Consider the following 25066-nt stretch of genomic DNA (forward strand, 5'->3'; position numbering starts at 1 on the left):
GTGGTGGGAGTGTGGGCGGAGCTCCACTCCATCCCCTCGAACTCTACGAGGACTCCCACATTGGCGCACGTTGTTGCCGGCTCACACACCTGGTCAGACGTCTGTCCTCGGGACTCCAGTTCTTGGGTGAAGTGAAACTCGGTCCCGCTTGTCAGCTCCGGCTCGTTTCTTGCGGCAGGCTGTTTACATCCATCTGCGGTGGGCTCTGGCTTGTCGTCCGTGTCGCTGGGTGAAGGTAGGCTGAACTCTGGATGGGGAGTGGGGCTGGTGATTTCTGCAGCGATGGTGAATGGAGAGTCACAGTTCACCAGCACCCACTCCACGTACTCGGCGAAATTTCCCTGAGGACCCACACCAGGTAGACGAGCTTTTGACATTGTGCTGAGGCTCATATAAAAAAAAACACTCAGCGTTTCATCCGGGATGTTGGTATGGCACGCCAGATCTAAAAACCTTTGGGTGTGGGTCTCGAGGGACTGCTGCTCCTGGTCGAGGTAAAGCAGTTGGACAGCCGGTGAGTCCATATCGGTATTGGTCCGTTCTTCTGTTACGGCTGGTGGTGTAGAGATGAGGCAGATAACGGATTTCCACAAACATATAAGACTTTAATATAACCAAAGGCAGAGTACACCAAACAAGCATCTAACATAAACAGAGAACGGACGAGGAGTGAAGGGAGTGAGTGCAATATATGGGGAGTGCTGACAATAGAGTCCAGGTGCAGGTGATGAGTGACGATGAGGAGCTGACGAGGGAAGTGAGTGCAGGTGTGGAGAACAGGAGGATCTTGGGAAATAGAGTCCAGGGGAACACAGGATCTGTAACATATATATATATATATATATATAAAACCATGGTTATTACCATTATCTAGAACTAAAACCATAAAACTTTTTCATTACTTCAAATAGAAAATAAACATAAAAAGGTAAACTAAAGTCTAATAGACTTAAAATAAAAAACCTAAAACTTAAATAAAAAATATAGACATTTTTAAAAAACAAAACCTAATAAAAATGACAAAAACACAACAAAAATCACTAAAACTTTAAATGAAAGCAGAAAGTATATTAAAAAACCTAATTCCAAATAATAATAAAAGTATAATACCATATCATTGGTACTAAAAAAACACTGCTGAATTATATTTTTATACTCATTATATAGTGTCTCTTGCATTCATTTACATCAGCGTTGACCTGTTTATCAAGCAAGCAAAAATATTATGATTTTATAATTTTAGTTTGGAGCACACAATCAAGAATTCACAAAAATTATCCTTTTTTTAAATAACTGCATTTAAAACATTCTATTTTTTACTGTGGTTCGCAGCAAAGTTGTAGTATGTTTTCATAGTACAACTCATGATTAAAGCCCTTTCACAAATAAATCAAGTTGTCAGACCCTGTCCGTATTCCAGTAGTGCTTCCGTCCCCGTGGCTGACATCACTGGTGCAGCAGTGCAGTTTTTCAGTGCAGCAGCAAATGCATTGTAGGCTGTCCTGCCCGTACACACCCTCCCCCTCCGGCACGTCTGCCCTTCTCATTCACCCTCACTGTCTCTGCTACGAGCATGGATGAGGCAACGGTGGAGCCGACTCTTGTGCAAACGCTCGCTGCGAGTGCTGTTAAAAGTGGCCGATATCTGTGTCTGTCTCCCTCCTTCCAGCGCTGCTCGCTCGCCTCCTGGATTAAAGGGAACATCAAGAAGAAAGAGTGCTGCTTCTATGTGGAGGATGCCAGGTATGAGGAGCGTGTTTGGGCAGATCAGACGGAGTGAATGGCCTTGACTTGTAAATCTTAATCACTCTGGGGAATTAACTCTTAATTAAGACTTTAAATGATTAACAACTTTACTGAAAACCCTCGAGCACACGATCTACATGCCTTCATGTCGTCTGATTCATAGTTAATACATTTTTTCAGCTCGTGGTTCATGTGTCTTTTTGCTGTGAAATCTTAAATGATTTTTAGAAGCAACTTAGGTTTACAGTACTTGATTAACCATCATCATTTTTTAGAAAAATCTTGTTCAGATGTGAGTATCAAATATGATCATCAGATTTTTTTTTTGCCGTTTTTGCCTTTATTATGATAGAACAGTGATTAGACAGGAAGCAAAGTGGGAGAGAGAGAGAGGGGGACGGGATCGGGAAAGGACCACGAGCCGAGACTCGAACTCGAGTAGGCCGAAGTGCATTGGCGCTACATGTCGGCACGCTGTCCATGAGGCCATCGGCGCCGACTGATCATCAGGCTTTTAATGAGCGTTTATTTGTTCATCTCTCAATCATCATTGTATTGCATTGCATTACGTTTTAAAACAACGGAGCTTTGATCAAAAATATATATAATTGACAAACTTTTATGTTAGATGCGATAAACTGCGATTAATCGATTTGACAGCACTAATTATCATCTTACATTATTAGAGATATAATGAGACAACTTCATATCTTATCGATGTTGAGCTGATGATTTTCTGTCTTATTTTCCAGTTTAGATACGTATGGAGCTCTGCACATGACATGCAGGAAAAAAATAGTAGGCTAAATGGTGCGCACGATTTGTAAATCAAGGGAACAAATAAGTAAATCATGCGCGTGATTTAGCAAATCGAGGGAATGAAATAGTAAATCTTGCGTGTCGTTTAGCAAATCAAGGGAATTAATTAGTAAATCGTGTGCAGAATTTGTAAATCAAGGGAAAAAATAAGTAAATTGTGTTTACGATTTGTAAATCAAGGGAATAAATAAGTAAATCGTGAGCACGGTTTAGCAAATTGAGGGAATGAAATAGCAAATCTTGTGCACAATTGTGACCAGTCATGGAAAGTAGGGACACAAGTCGGTTCTGGGGCATTTTGAGTTATTTGCAGATTCTGAAAGTGTAGTCTCCAAGCTTTCCAGGGATGTGTGACACATAGAAATCTGATAATGTTTGGAGAAGTTGTGGCCATTTGAAGGTAGGCATTCAAGAAAGCTCTATAGGGAGAAAAACGCCTCTAAAGTTGCAGTTCTCACCTGTTCTCACCTGCTGGGAGTGACAATAGGGCTCATTTACATCTCATTTAGATAAGCCATACCCCCTGTAAAGCTGCATGGACCGCATACTATTAATAATAAAGGTTAATGTGCATTATAAATGTCAGTAATTTATCTTTTTTGACTTTTATAAAAATGATTTAGAGGCTGAAATATGTGACTTTTTTTGTCAAAACTATTTAAACTTGTGCATTGTAGATTGTTGTAAGACACTCCTTTAAAATCTGCCCATCATTTTTAATGTTATTATTTTAATGTTTATGTAAAGAAAAAGTACATATTGATGCTAATTTTATTTGTTATTTGCTGGTTTTCCACATGAAACTTGGTGAATTTACTTTTTGAACAGGATTCTGTGATAACCATGATCATTTTGTTCGCTATAATCATGAAATGAAATTTTCTCAGCTGAGAAGCCTGTTAAAGAAGAATAGGCAATCCAGGAACTAACAGAGGCCAAAGATCACTAACTATGGCTATTCAAAACACTTTTCAAGACAATAAATACACGATTGAGACGATGAATGCATGTATTGACTGAATTTGTGTCTGAATAGCGCTGGCTCCGTGGGCGTGGCCGCATTAGTGGATAATGAGCTGAATCACGGGCATCTGACATGGCTCTCTTTTCATACAGATTACATAAACACAGAATGTTTGTTTTCGATTTGACTTACACGATTTAAAACCTGACATATCAACGTTTTTTCAGACACAAGTATAATTTTTCTGTGATTAGTATTCACTAAGTTACAGTTCATTTTCTGAGAACTATCAGATTGGACTTCGTTCAGAGGGAGAAGAGAGATCACGCATCATGTTAGTTTTCTTTATTTTACAAAAAGCACAACATTTTGTTTTTACTCTGAGTGTACACAAATAAAAGAAGACATTCTATAGTTTCAATTGATATATTACTTATGTCTAAAAAATGACAAAAAATGACGGAGTATTTTAAGTCTGTTTCGCTGCAATGTGAAAAAAATCCTGCAAAATGCGCCGGCGCGTTACCCGACTCCAGAGAGGTAATGTCTTATTATGCCGCTTTCATCGTCGCTCAGATCGTCTTCAGAATCAGTGAGCGCTTGTTCATAAGCATCCGGCTTGTCGAAGAAGTACTTCAAAACATTTTCGGAGTAACGGCCACGGTTCTGAATTTTGATATCAGCTAGAGCCGGCCAGAGCGCTGCAAAATAAGTAGCCACGCTTCCCAGTATGGAAATACACACAGACATGACACGCCCCTACTGCGTGCTAGAATCTCCGAAAAACAAGCCAATTTCAACCTCAAAATGTACGCTTTTAAATATACCAATACTGCTATCTCAAACACGGAAAGGCTTCTTCATAATCTCAACTAACAGATTCTGCAAAAAAACGAAAATCACCAATTTTGAAAAAAAATGCTTCTTTCTCATTTTGCTCGAAAGTTGTGCTGCCGACTTGTGTCCCTGGTTTCCGTGATGGGTCACAATTTAGCAAATTGAGGGAACGAATTAGTAAACCGTCTGCATGATTTAGCAAACGAGGGAATGAAATAGTAAATCGTGCGCACGGTTAAGTAAATCGAGGGAACGAATTAGTAAACCATGCAAATGATTTCGCAAATTGAGTGAACAAAATAGGAAATCATGTGCACGATTTGTAAATCGAGGGAACTAAATAGTAAACCGTGTGCATGATTTAGCAAACGAGGGAAAGAATTAGTAAACCGTGTGCACGATTTAGCAAACGACGGAATGAAATAGTAAATCGTGCGCACAGTTAAGTAAATCGAGGGAACGAATTAGTAAACCATGCACATGATTTCGCAAATTGAGCGAACAAAATAGTATATCATGCGCACGATTTGTAAATCGAGGGAACGAATTAGTAAACCATGCGCATGATTTCGCAAACTGAGCAAACAAAATAGTAAATCATGTGCACAATTTGTAAATCAAGGGAACTAAATAGTAAATCGTGTGCACGGTTTAGCAAATCGAGGGAACAAATTAGTAAACCATGTGCATGATTTGTAAATCGAGGGAATGAATTAGTAAACCGTGCGCATGATTTAGCAAACGAGGGAATGAAATAGTAAATCGTGCACACTTTTTTTTTTTTTCTTGCATGTCATATGTGGGGCTGAGATGTTCCTTAGACAATTTTTGTGAGTGCTATAATGACATCAAGCTTTGGCTGTATAATAATAAAGTATAAAATATAATAAAGCCGGGGTTATGATTGGCCCTCCCACTAAACCTCTATCTACTACATTTAGGTCCTATGTCCTTAAATTTAGAAGATCACATAATGAGTCTTGGGGTAATTATGTACTCTTCTTTATTAGATTAGCGCTGTTGTTAAGAATAGCTTCTTTAATTTAAGATCAATTGCTAAAGTTAAGCATTTTCTTACCAGAAAAGATCTGGAAATTGTGGTCCATGACTGTGCTTTTTCTGTAATAGGTCTCCCGATCCATGTGAGGTTAGCTCCATCAATTGCCACCTTTAAATCACACTTAAAATCATATTTTTAATCTCTAGCTTTTAAATATTCTTTCTTATATCCTGAGATGGTTTATTGTTCTTTTTCTATGCTACAATGGGTTATTTTTCTGCTTGTTGTTTTTATATGTGTTATATAAATAAAGTTGCTTGATCGACTGAACTGATATTTATATGCATTCCATGTAAGTATCTGGTATCCGCTTTTAAAGATCTTGTTGTTTTACATTACAAACTATCCGAGTTTCATCTTACTTTTGGCCGTATAAATATCAGCATCTGCACCAAATTGCATATTTTTTTCATACCTCTGAATAAAATGTAGGAGTTATCCTCCTAAAGAACAAGATCCATATTCTCAGTTTATCATACTATATGAGTCATAAAAGCCTGATGCATCAAATATGATACTCTGTCTAAAGGTTTAGAAAATTGTTAATTAAAAAAATTATCTGAAAGTGGAATGTAATTTTTATTGTCGAGCTCCAAAATGATGCATAAAATGATCATGACTTGTGCACTATAGATGTATATATTGGTGAGCTATTCTTTTAAAAGTCATTGTAATGTGTATAAAACACAAAGTATAAATAATGATATGTCAGTCATAACCAACTTGACAAGCGGTAAACTAAAGGCCATGTGTATGCAGTCCTGTTCGCTTCTGTGTGAGGTTCAGCAACATTCGGACAATGTGTGTGGTGTGCGTGTTGTTGGGCTGTAACTCATGTGTGGATAACATGGATTACTGTTGACAGGGAGGGGATTTGTAAGTGTGGTTACCCAAAGATCCAGCACTGCGATGAGGCCATCAAACCGGAGGACTATGTTGGGGAGCAGTGGGACAAACACAGGCATGTCAGAGAGATGCCCACCGATGCTTTCGGAGATATCAGCTTCGGGGGGATTGGACAGAAAACCGGGAAGGTAAAATGACAACTTGTTTCTAAGGGACCTCCTTTCTATTATACACTTTTCAAAGTGGGTTTTTGCAGCATTTTTGGTTCTCCAAAGAACCTTACAGTAATCAGTTCTTAAAAGAACCATTTTTTTCTTGGTGTGAATAACATTTAAATAATCTAAAGAACCTTTTGTCATAAAATCTTTTTTTTTTAAATCAAAAAATCGTGTTCTTAAAGAGTATTTTTGTCATGTTTTCCAGTCAAATAAAAGTCCTTAAACGGGACCTATAATGCCCCTTTTCAAAAGATGTAATATAAGTATCTGGTGTCCCCAGAATGTGTCTGTGAAGTTTCAGCTCAAAATCCCCCACAGATCACTTATTATAGCTTGTCAAATTTGCCCCTATTTGGGTGTGAGCAAAAACACACCGTTTTTGTGTGTCCCTTTAAATGCAAATGAGCTGCTGCTCCCGCCCCCTTTCCAGAAGAGGGCGGAGCTTCAACAGCTCAACAACAACAAAGCTGGAGAATCTCACGCAGCCAAAATGAGGATTGTCAGTAACGGTGTTCATCCTTACATTGATCAAACCGGAGTCGACACTGATGGAGAGACTCAGGAAGAAGTTACAACTTTTAGACGTTTCTGAATGGTTAGTGGATAAATTGATGTAGTTGCTGTGGAGTTGATTCAACTCATCCACAAGCATGTGTCGTCATGTTAATCTTTTGTGCAAATCCTGTATGGACGCCCATTTTACATAGCGTACCTGTTTGCCAAACAGAGCCGTACACACCAGGCTAACGTTTATGGTTTGCTCTAACTTTTGCCATGGCGTTAGAACTGATACATCGTTTTCGCTTGTGAAAACAAAATGGCGGTGCAGTGGGTGGAAACGTGCATATTAAGGGGTGGTAATATTACAATAAGATCCCCTCACTAAGTCACTAGGGGAGTAAAATCTGAGCAGCTCGTTTTTTTCACATGCTTGCAGAGAAAGGCTTGCCAAAACAGTTACTGGGTTGTTTTCTGGGTTGGTAGATGCGCCAGGGATCTGATTATAGCACTTAAACACGGAAAAAGTAGGATTTTCATGATATGGCCCCTTTAAATTGAGATAACATTTATTTGAGAAGATACAGTAAGATATTTGGACTTGATTTCATTTACACGACAACAGTGTTTTGGGGTCCTGAAAATGCAAACTTTTGAAAACGAGACCATTATCGTCTCTGTGTAAACTACAAAAACGTGAATTTGTGAGGATAGTGTTGTCATACACATGCATATTACGTGTTCATACTGCGCCTGAAATCGCATTCTGTGTAGTAGCTACTACATTTGGTTTGAACCTTACTACGCAAATGTTAATTAGGTACATTCTATATAGTGTGAATGAAAATCGGACGTACTGCATCCTCCATATTGTCATCAGTTGCGTCGCTTCACCACCATACACAAATCCTCTCCTGTGGCCTCATGGGATAGTAAAGTGTCCAACGTATGCACACTTCAGAATCTCGCCAGAAGTAGTAGGTCATCATGGTACTTTTGGCCTATTGTTTATGAATACTAATTCGGGATATACTACTCGGCTCGCATACTGTTTTTCGCCTACTTTATACTGTAGTAGGGGAGTAGGCATATTTGGATGCAGCATCAGTCTATAGGAGCATAGTGTTTTACATTGTGATATCGCCACCTACTGGCCTGGCAGCATAATGCAGCGTTTTTAGTCGTTTTCTTGGATCCGTGTGAACAATGATGTCTGTACTCGATAAATGCAAAGGTTTTGTGTACATCATTGTCTTGTGAACGTACCATCAATACACTAGCAGATTTTAAGTCAAATATAAAGGTAACCTAAAAATTATTAAATCTAAATTAGCTGGTTTTATTCGTGTCAAATATATTACTTATTATTGATGAACCCACCTAAATTATTTAATTTATTTATTTTTTACCAACAACATTAAATTTTATTGGTTAAATCGACTAAAAACATTTCTTTAAGGTAACAGTTGCAGAAGAATACATTTTAAATATAAAATGTATATTATAGTAGAAGGACCAGTACAAATTGAATGAAGAAAGACTGAAATTTCCAAAACAGTTTTTTACAATAATATTTCATATCAAAAATATCATCTGACAAAAATAAGATAAATTTTGTTTCTTTAGCTATATTGCACAATAATTTCCCAGGAAATGCATGAACTGATATAATGTGTACCTTGAAAGCAGTGTAAGTCACTTTGAATAAAAGCATCTGCCAAATGCAAATCAAAACAGCATTATTTAGGCTGTTCTTCCATCACAGTTAGAAGGTTAGATACATTCACCTTTATCTTATGCTAGTATTATATATGCTAACTCATGTTGTGTGTGTTTAGTATGTTCGGGTGTCGGCGGACACGTCCTGTGAGAGTCTGTACCAGCTGATGACAGAACAATGGAATCTGCGATCGCCGAACCTACTGATTTCGGTGACCGGCGGAGCCAAAAACTTCTACATTAAGAATCACCTGAAGGACAAGTTTCGTCGGGGCCTCATTAAAGTCGCCCAGACCACAGGTACAGTGGCTATATATAAAATATCAATTGCTTGAATGTACTGTATATTATCGTATAGCTCTATATATATAAGTATATCCAACTTTACCCACATAGTACAGTACACTCATTTAAAGCAATATTTACTATATAGCAAACCTCAACTGCGTGATTGTTTATAATATTGCAAAATCTAAACTATATTATCACCTAGATCTAATCTGCTAAATGCAGTTATTAATGCATGAATATATTAAAATATTATAAACATTAACATCATGATTTTCTGTAAAGCTGCTTTGAAACAATTTGTATTGTGAAAAGCACTATACAAATAAATTCGACTTGGACTACTGTTATGGCGCGATTGTGTAATGTTCCAGTTTTTTAGAGTTATGACAGATGAACAGGGATTTGCCGTTAATTATAAATTAAACATCCAATAGAATTATGCTTGAATAAGTGTCAAAACAAACTCAGATATTAGTGCATGTGTTCAGTTCAGTATTGTCATGATCACCGTCTGTTCCTGTCATTTCCCGGACTACATTTCCCACAATCCTCCCTGCCAGTCACATGTTCATTCCACACCAATCACCTGTTGCCACATACAGCTTAGCACACTACCTGGACTATATATGACTCACACACACACCACCTGATTGCGAAGTCTTGTTTACCGTGTGTTACAATTCTGAGCGTTATTTATCCTGTCTACCTGTCTGTTACCTGTTTACGATCCTCAGCTGCCTACCCCTGACCTGTGCTTTGTATACCGATCTGTGAGTGATATCTGCCTGTCCTGATCTTTGCCTGTATCCTGACTACGACTCTGCCTGTTCCTGTTTTGACCCTGCCTGTACGACCACGCTCACTTTTAATAAAAGCTTTGCATTTGGATCCCTGCCTGAGTCCCGCTCCGTTACAAGTATTATCCCAGAGAGAAACTGATTCTGCTTTTTTTTTTTTTTTACAAATAAAATTCATATATTGCCTTCTGTAGAGCTGCTTATAGCTAAATTGAACTAATTTTTCAAAATTGATGAACTTTGCAACACTGATACTGTTATTTAACTGAATTGCATCAACATTAAACTGAATTGAGCTGAATAATGAGACTGTCTTTTGTAGAGCTGCTTTACAGCTGAAAATGAATTTGTTTCATAACTGATTAATTTGACAACATTAATGATATTTTCCTTAGGAATGCATGATATATCGGCCACCATATCGGTATTGGCTGATATACAGTATATGTTCATTTTTAATGTCATCGCTATTGACCCAGTAAGAAAATGTGGCCGATATATTAAAGCTGATTAATAATGGATTATAAAACACTTCAGATGCAAACTGTTCACTGTGATGGTTTTGAATCGATATGATATCCAAATATGATTGGAATCATCTCGAAAAGAAAAATACAGTTAAGTGCTGCATAAAATGATAATGTAATGTAATGTAATGTAAAAGAATGTTGTGAATTCTTTGTGCGCTCATGTTTTAGCGTGTTGTCTTAGGATAAGCGCATCCACAATACACCCGGCACAATGCGACGCCAGACGCAACGCAAGTGTTTTTTGCTAGTTTCAGCCCGACGCAGTTATAATTTTCACGTCCAGCACCACGTTGTTTAAATAGCAAATGCATTTGCGTGCCCATGGGCGTGCTGGTCTGAAAACGAGGTGTGTTCAGGTGCATTGTTGCCGTTTTGCTATTTTGAGGCAACTGAAAACGACTGCGCCATTGACCAACTGAAACCTGGTCTAAAGTATTTTTTTTGCATTAGTAAAATGCGCCAATAGGCGGGTGCACACTACGCATACACTCTGCTTGTTACACACACAGGGACGAGCAGCAGCACACAAACATGCCAAATGTTAAAAATAAAAGGATTACAATGTAAAAGATTATAGCTGCAAGCAGCAATTACGGGGCCAAGCATGAAAATTGCACAATAAGCCAGCCAACATGGCTGTGAGCATTAGACCAACTGCTAATGTGAGCAATTAAAGACCTATTAAGACCATTTTAGGGAAAAGAGCTGAAAAATGATCAAAAATGAGGATTTACTGGTTCATCACTTTCGACCAATAGGTGGTGCGGTGACCAAGTTAATGTGGTATGGTCAAAGTGAGGTGACAATGACACTTGCAAAGTTTGGTGTCAATATGTCAAAGCATTGTAGAGATACAGCTTCAAGAGTCATTTTTGCATCATACTTCAAATTCTTTGCTCTGGTATACAAAAACGGTTTGACTTATCAACTTGAAATCCATAACTTTTTGTCGGCATGGTCTGAAGATGATATGGTTCAATTTTGGTGAAAATCTGAGAAACGGTCTAGGGGGAGTTCGAAAAAGTAGGTTTTTAAAGAAAAACAATATGGCGGACAGGAAGTTCAGCCGACTATGTCAAATTTGATATCTATGTTCTCAGCATGACCCAAGGAATCTACTGAGTCAAAGTATAGTCAAAAGTTATTCGCATTTTTATAAATTCTGTTATAACTTTTGACCACAAGGTGGCGCTGCACCAGAAGGACATGGTAAGGACATGGTGCCAAAGACGCATACCGAGTTTCGTAACGATATGGTAATTCGTTCGTAAATTACAGCATTTTAGCACAAAATTCAAAATGGCCGACGTCCAAAATGGCTGATATGTAAACATTTGATATCATTCGATTCGGCATGATGCCCTGAATCTAACGAGACCAAATTTATGATTTTTGGACAAACCCATCAGAAATTATAAGCAAAAGCAGCCAATTTTCATATCTCTGCACCAGTAGGTGGCGTTGCACCGAAACACTGCATGATGCCTCAGGTCATGCTTGTGATGTCATGTACCAAGTTTGTTCTGAATACGATAAAGCGTTGCGGAGATACAGCCTTACGTCCATTTTCGCAAGCGCTATGTAAAATTTGTTTGCGCGTTTTTTCGAAAACGGTTTGAGAAATCGACTTGAATTCCATAAGTTTTTGTCGCCATGGTCTGAAGATGATCTGGTTCAATTTTCCTGAAAATCGGAGTAACGGCCTAGGAGGAGTTCGAAAAAGTGGGTTTTTCAGATAATTTAAAATGGCGGAAAAAAATTTATGACGGAAATAGGGTGCAGTCGATTCAATTTCGTTTCTAACACTCATGATTCAAAAGTTATTAACATAAACATAAGTGCAACTTTGGACAGCTGGTGGCGCTAGAGGGATTGAGTTAGAGACTCCAAATTTGCTATGGACAAAGGTCAGACTGTCCTCTAACAGTGTGCCAAATTTCACAACTTTTTACCATACAGTTCTATGGGCTGCCATAGACTTCCAGAGCGGAAGAAGCAGAATAATAAGAATGCCAACGGATACAATAGGTGCCTACGCACCTTCGGTGCTTGGCCCCTAATTATCATTGTGTACATAAAGTTAAAAATGCCTACATGTCATAATGGATAGTGTTTGATGGTTTGTGTTTTGAGACAACTACACTTCTCCAGTTCCAATGCTGTATGTGTGGCAGGTGCATGGATCCTGACAGGAGGCACACATGCAGGTGTGATGAAGCATGTGGGCATGGCCGTGCGAGATTACACACTCAGCAGCGGGTCGATGGAGGGACAGATCGTCGTCATCGGTGTGGCACCCTGGGGAGTCATTCACAACAGCCACACACTGATCCATCCTGAGGTCAGACATTTCCCCTTACCTGAATACACACAGTATGAACAACACAAGATCAGTTTTATCTGAGATTAAACCTTTTTCTCAGCTGAACCCCTTTGAGCATGAGCATGAATAGTTTAACAAACACATTGCATGTTCACAGTTCTCTGATGTTGGTTGAAAGTGCAATGTGAAAAATTTGAGAGGACCTATTGACAGAAATGCAATATCATATACATAACTATGATTTCAGTGGTGTATAAAGACCTTACATAATGAACTGTAACCTTAGAATGAACCATTTCTGTCTACATACACCACAGGCTGTTGACCATGTCAAGTCATAATTTTGCACCGACATGTTTCTACAGCAACCCTAAATGGACAAACTGCTCTGTTGCTCACTAGGGCTGGGTAAAAAATATAGATTTCTCGATTTTAATCAATTCTCATTTTACGAACCGATATCGATTCTTAAATCCCAAGTATTGATTAATCTAGTCTGTTTTCAGTTGATGAATGAGCAGAATATGCAGCGCCTCCCATCCAATAAATCACAATAATCGTTGTGCTTTGTTACTTTTGATATGAAGCAAAGTCTCACATTTCAAATGACGTCCATCTTATTATGAGATTCAAAAAATAAACACCGTTTTGGCGCTGTTTAATGTGGCGTGACGGATCGCTTTAACGCCTCAGTTAAAGAGAAGCATGTGATCATCCTCTCCTCCGCTTTAATACCAGTTACAGTGAAATAAACATGCATGAACATCTGAAGGTATGTTAAAATATACAGTACAACTTACTGAAATCCATATCATGTCTCGTGTAATCGCTCAATCAGTGTTTCATCCTTGGAAAGATGTCAGTAAAACAGCTTGTAAACAATGTCACGTAACGTCACATTTACCTCAGAAAAACATATTCAGAGACCATAAACTCATTAGCAGCTAGAAAAGTGAACTCTAGAAAGCAGCATAAATATAGCAATGCACCGTTACATATTCATTATAATTTTTAATGTTCTTCAATATTTAATGCATGTTTGAATAAATCGGTTATGACAGCCGCAATTTAAATGTTTATATTTTTAAAAAAAACAGAATTGGAGTAGAAATATGATTACGTAATTCTAAACTTTATTTATAATAAACACATAATTGAGTGTAATTTAAGTGTTTGTATGTAAATAAGTTAATTTAACCTTCAATGCAATTATTATAGTAGCACCAACTGACTCCCATGTGTAGTTTACAGCATTAGTTGAGAGATTTTTTCCTCTAGAAAATTTGACATGTATTGTAACTGAAATACTACATCCAAAATAATCAAAATCGAATCGAAATCGTAATTGAATCAAATCGAAAGCCTGTTAATAGTAATCAAATCGAATCGTGAAAATTGTGTCAATACCCAGCCCTATTGTTCACTATGTTGAATACGCACAAAGTAGTAGTAGTAGTTGCTGTCAACTGGATGCTAATAGTGATTTTATAACAAAGTTTTATGAGGTCTTGTTGTCTTTCTCTTTTAGGGCTGTTTCCCTGCGTACTACTCTCTGGATGAGCAGGGCCAGGGGCGTCTCTCCTGTCTCGATATCAATCATACTCACTTCCTGCTAGTGGATGATGGCACTCATGGACATTATGGAGTTGAAATTGAGCTGCGGGCCCGTCTGGAGAGACTTATCTCTCAACAATCACTGGGAAACAGAGGTGCAGCTTCATAAGATTACACATAGTTTAATATAATTTGTTTTTGCAATCACACTAGTAATTATATGGCACAGAAGGGAATATAGATCAAATATTATTTGTACAGCACAGTAGAACAACAACCATTAGTATAAGTTCAAAAGTTTGGAGTCGGTATCAAAAATACAGTAAAAATTCTGAAATATTTGAAAGAGCAGTTTTCTATGTGAATATATAGTAAAGTGTAATTTTTTTCTGTGATCAAAGCTGAATTTTCAGCATCATTACTCCAGTCTTCAGTGTCACATGATCCTTCAGAAATCATTCTAATATGATGATTTGATGCTCAAGAAACATTTCTGATTATTATCAATGTTGAAATTGTCTCCATCAGAGAGTGGCGTGAAGATACCGGTGGTCTGTGTGGTTTTGGATGGTGGTCCAGGAACTCTAAACGTGAGATTTTTAAGTCATCAGTTTTGTAGATCATCAATGTTCTTTCATTAATCCAAATTCACATATTTATTCACAGACGATCTACAATTCAATGCTGAACAACACGCCGTGTGTCGTGCTGGAGGGATCTGGTCGCCTGGCGGACGTCATTGCTCAGGTGGCGGCCCTGCCGGTGTCAAAGGTCACTCTGGTCCTTATAGGCCAGCTCTTGAAGAGGTTTTTTGTACAAGAGTACAAAAACTTTACTGAGCTGCAGGTCATTGATTGGACCAAGAAGGTAATGGACAAAAGCATATATATTCGGTTTGGTTAACCACTGCATGTTCAGAACTTGTCTGTGTGTGGAACGTAATTTCAAACTTAGCCTATGTGACAATATTGTTTACATTGATATACTTTGATGTTACGAAAACATCTGAAAAAAAACAAAGGACATGCTGCCGGATAAATGCATAATCCAAGTCATTTTAAACATGAGATGTGCTTTATATTAAACTCTTCAAATTAAATCGTATTTGAGATGCGTTTTTCTTTAGCGCATACGAACACCTTATGGTTTTATACTAGCCTGTAAATGTTACAAATTCACGTAAGTATTTCCATTTCGCAATCCTGAAAGCAAGCGAGTCTACATTTATCTTTGCAGACTTCAATGAACAAGTGCCTGTGTGCATATGCATTTCATTGCATATGAAAGCAATAATTATATTAATAAATATAGCTGTGAGCAGCAATTATCGGGGTTCAAGCATTTTAAGGCCTTTAAGCACGTGTAAAAAGCTATAAAGGTTTTAATTAACAAGCCTGTAACCATCTCGATCATAGATGGAAAAGACCATTTACGGCAAATACAGGCAATTTACTATAGGACATGATTTATAAAGCTTTTTAACAGTTATTGAGGTTGAGCCAAAAACCTAGGACTAGTTCGCCAAAGTTGTTTTTTAAATAATCTTCAATATTTAACAAACGGTCCTAGAGGCAAAGTTGCTCAGAATGAGGAGTTCTACCATGTGGAACAAATGTCGTGGGTGTGCGTGAAAAATCGTCAGATACATGATCCTTTACACGTGTGAAAAACTCGAAGGCGCCCCCTGGTGGCCGATTTCTTTTGAATTTCTCACAGGCCTCTAGGACTGTGAGTCAAACAGGCTCAGCAAGTTTCGTTGCAATCGGCCTTCATTAATTTTGTCTGATAGCAACTCAAATTTCAGTTGCCGACGGCAGACATGTTTTTCAAGATGCATCAACGTCCTTATAGACAGTCGCGGCCCCTTGGACGAAGACACTGTATGCCAATTTTCAAGTTGATCGGGCTAATGGTGAAGTAGTTATAGCCATTTTCATGTTTTTTTCCTGTTATAGCGCCACCAAGTGGTCAGTCACCTGTTATAGCGCCACCAAGAGCTCATTCTGTGACCACAGAATGAGCTCTTACAGAGGTGTGCCAAGTTTGGTGAAAATATCTAATTCCGTTCACGAGTTATAGTCATGCCCACTTTGAACGTTTTGGCGGCCCTTAGGGACCGTGAATCGGAATTTAAATTTTTATTAATAATTATTGACAATCAGAAACTATATATAGATTCTGTGTATATATATATATATATATATATATGTGTGAAATATAAGTGATCAGAAGATGTATTTATTTATTTTGGTCTTTTAGATTCAGGACATTATCCGGATGCCTCATTTGCTGACTGTGTTTCGTATCGACGAGGATAAAAACTATGATGTTGACGTCGCCATTCTACAGGCTCTGCTGAAAGGTATGATCACTGTCAGACAGCACATGCTCACATCCCTCCATTTCTTAATCTGGAAATTGAAGACTTAAATTCACATTTCCAGGCAGAGGGTAATTGGATCATGCTGCTAATGGATGGATAACTAACGGCGGCTACACTGTTGGGAGTGGATCTTTAGTTGTAATCTTGATAGTGATCGAGAGCCTATAAACATTATTCTTTATGTTTTCTCAAATGACTTAAGAGTTTTTAAGTTGTTTAATGCTTTGGCCTGATGGTTTCTAGAAAGAATGAATCACATTCCTGGAGAAATATCACAAGGGGTTTTTTATTGATCAGCTCAGACTGTCTTGAGCACATTATCCTCCCTTGAGAGCCTGGAAGCATCTCTGATTGCGGAAGCTATTAGCGTTTATGTTAGAATATATCGATGGATGATGCATATATTATATGGTAAAGGGATTTTTTTGTGTGTGTAGCTCTATTAAATATTGAATAATAAGTGCACTCACATGCACAGTACTCACATGTTCGCTTATAGACACAATTGACTTGTCTTTGAATTAGATGCTCGTGACCAACACAGTTCTTCAGTGGAACATGGAGATGTTAGATGTTTTCTCCATGCTGTAAAAGTAAAAGGTGACCAGGGGTTGTTGAGCTGTTTTGAACTGTCCGCCCTGTGCGAAATTAGAGGATACCATATAAAGTGTTTATTTTTGTATGAAACAGACACATAAAATGATCCTTTTATTCAAGTAAAGCCTCATATACTTTCTTTTAGATGAGTGTGACTACCCTAAAATTAAATGATAGTCCTGCAGCATTTTTTTTTTTTATTAGCTTTTATTTTAGTTTTAGTAATTTTGTTATTTGCCTTTGTTTGTTAGTTTTTTTTTTAAATATTTCTAATATAAAGGAACATTTCTAATTTTTATTTTATTTTGTTTTTTTGTTTTGTTTTGTTTTGTTTTATTTTAGTTACCGAAAACATTTTTAAATATTTTTTTGTTTTAGTTAACAATAACAACTCCTCACATATGGCAAATATTTTATTTTATTTTATAAATATTTCTAATATTTGTAATATAAGGCAACATTTATTTAATTTTACTTATTTTTTGTTTTGATCATTTTAAATATTTTTTTTGTTTTAGTTAACAATAACCACTGCACATAAAGCAAACATTTAATTTAATTTAATTTAATTTAATTTTTTACATATGTATAATATTTGTAATATAAAAGCAACATTTCTTATTTTATTTTATTTATTTTTTGTTTATTTTAGTGTAGTTTAGTTACCGAAAACATTTTTAAATAATTTTTTGTTTTAGTTAACAATAACAACTCACATAAGGCAAACAATTTATTTAATTTTATTTTATTTTATAAATATTTCTAATGTTTGTAATATAATATAATTTCTAATGTTTGTAATATAAGGAAACATTTATTTTATTTTATTTTTTTGTTTTGATTTGTTTTTTGTATTTTTAGTGCAGTTTAGTTACTGAAAACATTTTTAAATGATTTTTTGTTTTAGTTAACAATAACAACTCACATAAGGCAACAATTTAATTTAAGTTAATTAAATTTAATTTAATTATTTTATTATTTTTTTTCATATTTCTAATATTTGTAATATAAAGCAACATTTCTTATTTTATTTATTTATTTATTTATTTATTTATTGTTTTGTTTATTTTAGTGTAGTTTAATTACCAAAAATATAACAGCACTGCACATAAGGCAAACATTTTATTTTATTTTATTTATTTTTTTAAATATTTATAATATTTGTAATATAAGGCAACATTTCTAATTTATTTTATTTCAGAATTTATTTTTATTTTATTTTATTTTATTTTACCGAAACAATTTTTAATTGTTTTAGTTAAAAATAACAGCACTGTCCTGCAGTTAGTTTATTTAGTTTATAAAACTAAAGACGTGACTTAGAATTGACGGGGTCGAGGACTTGAGGACATTGTCCCCCTCCTCGTTCTGAAGGAGAAATACAAAAGACAAACTGGTAAGAATTGTTAAACCTCTACCGGATAAAGACACATGTTATTGCTCCTCAGCCTCCAGAAGTGATGAACATGCTGGCCGACAGTCCTGGGAGAGACAGCTGGAGCTCGCCGTGGCCTGGAACCGGGTCGACATCGCAGAGAGTGAGATCTTCACCGAGGAGAGCCAGTGGACGGTGGGTAAAAATCACACATAAAGCTATGAGAATTACAGAGAGATAACAAAAAAATATAAATCAGTTTGTTGATGTCTGTCCCGTCTCAGTCCTGTGATCTGCATCCGGCCATGTTTTCTGCGCTGGTGGGCGACAAACCTGAGTTTGTGCGGCTGTTGCTGGAGAATGGAGTGTGTGTGCGGAAGTTTCTGGAACACGAGGAGACGCTCTGTAAGCTCTACGCCCACCTACCCGCCTGCTTCTTCCGCCGCAAGCTTGCAAAACGGGTCCAGGGTGACAAAACCCGCAGGGGTCAAGCGCCGACCTCTGGAAGCAGAAGGATTTCCTTGAGTCACGTGTCTGAAGAAGTGCGCCACCTGCTGGGAAGTTTTACTCAACCGTTATACGTCGCTTCACACTACAAGCCAACCACAGATGACGTCCGTTTAACGGCAAGTTTAAGACAAAATAAAAACACCTCAGCAACAAGGACAGGGGAAACAATGCCATGACGTATAAATGCTAATAAATTAAAATAATATGTTGTTTTTTTCCCCACAATAAAGTACAGTATTATTTATATAATATTATAGTGTTTATTAATACTTTTATATTTTACGTTTTCATTTTAAGTTTAAATTTTAATTTTTAATGTGATTTTGTCAGTTTTATCAGTTTTTTATATTTATATTTATATTTAGCATTTATTTTAATTTTAGTCTGTTTAGTAAGGAAGCCCGTTTCTGCCACAAAAAAAAAACGCCACTAAAAAAAAAAAAAGATTAATTGCAATTTTTAATCTCAGAATTCAGACTTTTTAACTCGCAATTTCGTGTTTATATCTCACAATTGCGAGATATAAAGTCAGAATTCTGATATATAAAGTCGCAATTAATCTTTTTTTTTTTTTGTGGCTTTTTTTTTCTTAGTGGAGTTTTTTTTTTTTTATGGCGGAAACGGGCTTACAAAGTTTAGTACTTCAACTTATACTTATTTTGTTTTCATTATTTGCCAAAGGATTTCTAATTTCTGTTTTGTTTTTTGTATGTTTTTCATCTAATATATTTATTTTTTTATTTTATTTTAGCTTTGGTTCAGTTAACAAAAACAATTTTTGATTAAGTTTAAGTTGACAATAACACTGAAACACCTGCGTTTTTGTTGTTGTTTAAAATATATTTTTATTTTTTATTTTTATTTTTTTCAGTTATTTGCCAAGGAAACATTTCAAATTTGCAAACTTTTTAATATTTATAATAGTTTTAGTTTTATTTAACATTTACAACACAATGAATAAGAATGTTTTTTTTCTGCTTCAATGCAAAAAATATATTTTTAAAACTTGTTTTTCCTGGTTTTCCTGGTTTCTCACATAAATGTAAGTTTAAGGATGTTATTTTTTCTGTAAAACAAGATTAAAAATATTGATGTTGAAATGATAATAAGAAACTGAGTTATTAATTGGCATGGAAATATGGTCACAATGCAAAAAACCTCAAAGATCCTAAAGCAGGCTTCTTTTCTTTATACAAAATATAATTTAATATTAGTTTTTTTGAGCATGTTTTTGACATGCTTTGAGCGAATTATCAGTAAATAAAATCATCAAACCATAAAGCTTTCATTCTGGTTTTGACTGATCTCAAACTAGCTCTTTTATTCATTCATCGCTGCGTCTCTCAGGTGCCGTCCAAAGGACAGGTGGAGCTGCCGTGTTTGGGTGAAGAGCCGACCGCAGACGCGGTTTGGGACCCGGGACGGGATCTCTTCCTGTGGGCTGTTGTTCAGAATAACAGAGAACTGGCAGAGATCGGCTGGGAGCAGGTACAGCACTGATTACCAACAATCTCTTCGCTTTCTGTTTTCTGCTTCATTTGGTGGTCAGAAACTCATATTTTTGCTCAAGTTGTGAAATACCTATAATTTTAAAGGCACAATATGTAATATGTAATTTCGCCACTAGAGGTCGCTTATTCAAAACAACGCTTCTGCAATGATTCAAGACGACGCTTCCACTTCTTCTGGTCATGTGTATGTGGGGTAACTCAGCCCTGTTTATCATATTAGACACATTTGAGTGTTGAAAGTTGTTATAACATTATAGAGCATTTGCTCGGCAGCTGCTATGAGACACCTTGTCTATTAAAACACGTAATATATTAAAGCGTCTTTGTAGTTTCCATGGTTTCTATAAAATAAAACCGGAAATCGAGGGTAACGCGGGTATTATGTCATTGATAGGTGACGCACGGACACAACGTTGTTTATTTCTCTGGATTTAAACATTATTGGAAACATTTGGTATAATGTAAGTACACAAGTCAACAAAATATATAACACTGTTCTAGTGGTTTTTGGATATTTTAATCCATAAATCTTAAGTATTGTGCCTTTAAATGTGACATTTTTACTCTGCTCTTTGAATATTTATTAAAAGTTATTATTATAGTATTTATTGATTTTGAATTAGCTTTTATTTTCATATTTTGTTATGTGCTTTTGTCATTTTTATTCATTCATGTGTTTCATTTGTAATTTTTAATCAAGGCAACATTTCTAAGAGTTTAATTGAATAATTACTTTATTTTATTTTTAAAATATTTCTAATATTTTGTAATATAAGGCAACATTGCTTATTTTTATTTATTTATTTATTTTTGGTGTAGTTTAGTTACCGAAAACACAATTTTTTTTTTTTTTTTTTTTTTTAGTTAACAATAACAGCACTGCACACAAGGCAAACATTTTATTTTATTTTATTTTATTTTATTTTTTTTTATTATTTTATTTTATTTTATTTCTAATATTTGTAATATAAGGCAACATTTCTTATTTTAGTTATTTATTTATTTATAATTTGTTTTATTTTTGTTTATTTTAGTGTAGTTTAGTTACAGAAAATATTTTTTTGTTTTCGTTAACAATAACAGCACTGCACATAATGCAACATTTCTCATTTTTAATCAAGGCAACATTTCTAAATTTATTTTATTTTATTTTTAAAATATTTCTAATATTTTGTAATATAAGGCAACATTTCTTATTTTTCTTTCTTTCTTTATTTTATTTTAGTGTAGTTTAGTTACCAAAAACACAAATCATTTTTTGTTTTAGTTAAAAATAACAGCCCTGCACACAAGGCAAACATTTTATTTTATTTTATTTTATTTTATTTTATTTTATTTTATTTTATTTTATTTTATTTTATTTTATTTTATTTTATTATTTTATTTTATATATAAGGCAACATTTCTTATTTATTGATTATTTTGTTTTGTTTTATTTTTGTTTATTTTAGTGTAGTTTAGTTACAGAAAATATTTTTTTGTTTTCGTTAACAATAACAGCACTGCACATAAGGCAACATTTCTCATTTTTAATCAAGGCAACATTTTTAATTTAATTTTATTTTATTTTATTTATTTATTTATATTTTTTATGTAAAACATTTTTTTTAATATTTCTAATATAATTTTACTGTTGGTTCTGATGGATCAACATTGTTGCGTCTCTGTCATATAAAGTATTGTCCATTCATTTTAGTGAATTAAACTGGTTAAAAAAACAGTAGATGTGTGGAATTTATAGTGAAATATTTTGTTATTGTATATACAGATTATTTTTTATGTTTTTAAGTGTCCAATAAGCAAACAACTACAACCAGTTTTTAATTGTATTATTGTGTTTTTCAACACAATAATACATAATCTTCAGACTATTAAAGAACAATTAAAACAAAATATATAATATATATAATAATTATTACTATTGATATTGTTCTTCATTGTCAATTCATTTTAGTTCATCTAATTAAACAATTTCAAAAACAACAACAAAAAACAATTCACTGATTCATTTGAATCCCTGATATGTACATCTTGTATTTAAAGTATTTTCTATATAATAAAGGCTTATGTTCAAAAATTTGGACTACATTATATAAATGATAGTGTTTTATGTTTTATTGGTTGTAGTTCCCATTCAGTCGGTCACGTTCGACGTACGTCGGACAGACCGACGAATAGGAATCTCGCTAGAGAGGCCAATCTACTTCGAGTGTAACTAAAACGAGCCAATGCACATTGGCATGCAATCATATGCATCAGCTGCTCGCCTCGCAGCTGGCATATAATGAGCAGCAGGTGCGTTGCATCTTCAGCTTTTCGCTTCGGAGCCGAACGGTGTTTGTTCCTGTTCTCTGCAAGCGAGTGTCTGCTAGAAGACGAGTCAAGCTTTTTGGTTGAACTTCTCTTTTTTTCCGAGTGCGGGCGAACAGCACAGCAGCGGGGTCGAAGTCCTCTCTTTTTCTGTTTCGTTTGCCGTTTTTGAGCAAATAGCTGTTTGACAGCGTCAGAAGGCTGTTCTCACGGCCGGTACGGTGCACTTTTGAGCGCTGAAAAGCCGTTTTTACGGCTGGTAAGAGTGAGCGCCTTCAAAGAGAGAGAAAGCACATGACAGGCTGCACACAATCCCTGTCTGTGTTGCGGTGGCCGTTCCCCTGCGTGCTTCAGCACTTCTAAAAGAGTAAAGTCCCTGAAAGAGCTTACACAAGTAGATTCGCGTCTTTTTAAAGACGACATCCTACTTGTGTTTCTGGATGCGATCGTTCCTGTCCTCACTGACGGCCACGATCACCGTTTCGCATGTCTGGGCGCGTGCTGAAATGATGTTCGTGGGTGTTAATGTTTTCATATGAGAACATGATCACGTCGACACGCCGGTCGTGACTCTTCTTTCTCCGGGAAGCTTGAGTCCCCTCTGTTGTTGGCCAGCTGCCGCTTGTGTGTAAAAGCACAGCCGCGGGTCTGCCCGACACTCTGGGAGACCGTGGAGATCAGCGAGAGCAAACCTCTCGCTCCGCTGCGTGTCGTGTGCCGTCCGAGCTGCCGGGCTGCAGCGCGGGTTGTCACGGCAACCCAGCGCTCGCTCGGCGCTCTAGATGCGCGGTTCCCTTGCGTAATCTCCATTGTAGCGCCCTCTCTGGTGCACCAGAAGAGGTCTACTTTGCTGATATGGCTTGGGTGACATGAGGTTGAGGGGTTCCTTCGGGGAACCAACCCCCTAGGGCCCCTCCCTCTCTAGCGCATTGCAAGCTGTGCAGTTTCTGGATTGGATTGCTGGTCCTTTTCATAGGGGAACCTAGCATTTCATTCAGAGCTCCAGCTGAGAGACAGACGTCGATTGCAGCATCGGAGAGAGTGCTGTTATGCTCTGGAAATGAGGGTGACGCTGCCCACTGTAATGGTGTGTGCTTATGCTGACTCAGATTCAGAGTTTACAGCCATGCTTTCCTGGGTCTTCCAGATGTGCATGGAAAACTTGGCAGTATGGGGGTATATTGGTGCCATAAATATGGAATGCCAAAGGTGCCAATCTGCATAAGTTTTTCCTCTCTCACTACCCTCTTGGATGGGGTGGCTGTACACAGACCACACCCACCCTGCATGTGAGGCCAAGGCACTCTTTTTGCATGAGGGTAGTTCTGTGCTGGGGTTGAGCTGCGCTTGTTGACTAACCGTGATCAAAGTCACGGCGCAGGCCCTCAGCCAGACGATGTCCACCTCCGTGGTCCAGAAGTGCCCCCTGGCTTACCTTGTGAGGTGTGAGAGGTTGTCAAGCTAAATGCTTTCTCAATGCTCCCATCTTACGAGGTGGCCTTTTTGGTGACACTGTCGAGGACTGAGCCCAGCGGTTCTCCTCAGTTAGTAGCGGATAGGGGAGCTTCCCATGACAAACCATTGAGTTCCTCTTGGGCCGCCCCTCAGTCTGCTCGTCGCCAAGGGTGTCATCTCCTGCAAGAAACTCCGGCCCAGCAGGCTCTGCTGTATCCATTGCGGGGAGATGACGCCTCCCGTCTCTGCAGCTGTTTAACTGGTTGGTGAGAATCACCCCTGAGACGGGCGACCCAGAGATGGGTGGGGCTGCTCTTCCACCCCTGGAGGAGGGCCAGGTGGTAAATCCTTTATTGGGTTTGTTTCTGTTCCGCCACTGACCCAAGAGGCAGCGGTACCCAAATTTTAAAGAGCAGTTCCTCCATTTCCAGGTCTGAAGAGGGTTGGAGAGCAGTGGGAGGAGAAAAACCTCACCACTCTCATCCCCCTCTTCTGTCGCCAGCGGACAGCAGCGAGCAGCGGGCAGCCAAAGCCTCGACTGCTCCCTCTGTCCATCCGTGGAGCCAGGTAAGTGTTGCCTAGCACACTGTGACGCCGCCCGGGCCGCCTCACAAAGAGAGCCCCCCGAGCCGCGTCCCTGTGTTCCACCTCGCTGCCCTGCTGCGGGTACACCGGTGGTCCCTTTGGTCCTGCTTGTACGGTCTCTACGAGCCGGGTTAGCGC

The 25066-nt window shown here is 37.2% G+C and overlaps 1 protein-coding gene across 1 annotated transcript in view; it reads left to right on the forward strand.

The window, feature by feature from the left end:
* The first annotated feature begins 1573 nt into the window (after positions 1–1573).
* Positions 1574–25066, forward strand: part of trpm2 (transient receptor potential cation channel, subfamily M, member 2) — a 50629-nt gene continuing 27136 nt past the window's right edge. The window contains exons 1-11 of the mRNA XM_067409095.1: positions 1574–1743; positions 6292–6460; positions 8827–9007; positions 12500–12666; positions 14177–14357; positions 14731–14792; positions 14869–15069; positions 16462–16564; positions 18631–18752; positions 18842–19183; positions 20415–20555. Coding sequence (XP_067265196.1) covers positions 1574–1743; positions 6292–6460; positions 8827–9007; positions 12500–12666; positions 14177–14357; positions 14731–14792; positions 14869–15069; positions 16462–16564; positions 18631–18752; positions 18842–19183; positions 20415–20555 — 1839 coding nt within the window. The remainder of the gene's footprint in view (positions 1744–6291; positions 6461–8826; positions 9008–12499; positions 12667–14176; positions 14358–14730; positions 14793–14868; positions 15070–16461; positions 16565–18630; positions 18753–18841; positions 19184–20414; positions 20556–25066) is intronic.

This window comes from Chanodichthys erythropterus, chromosome 14 (assembly GCF_024489055.1).
Source record: "Chanodichthys erythropterus isolate Z2021 chromosome 14, ASM2448905v1, whole genome shotgun sequence".
In the NCBI taxonomy this organism is placed as follows: domain Eukaryota; kingdom Metazoa; phylum Chordata; class Actinopteri; order Cypriniformes; family Xenocyprididae; genus Chanodichthys; species Chanodichthys erythropterus.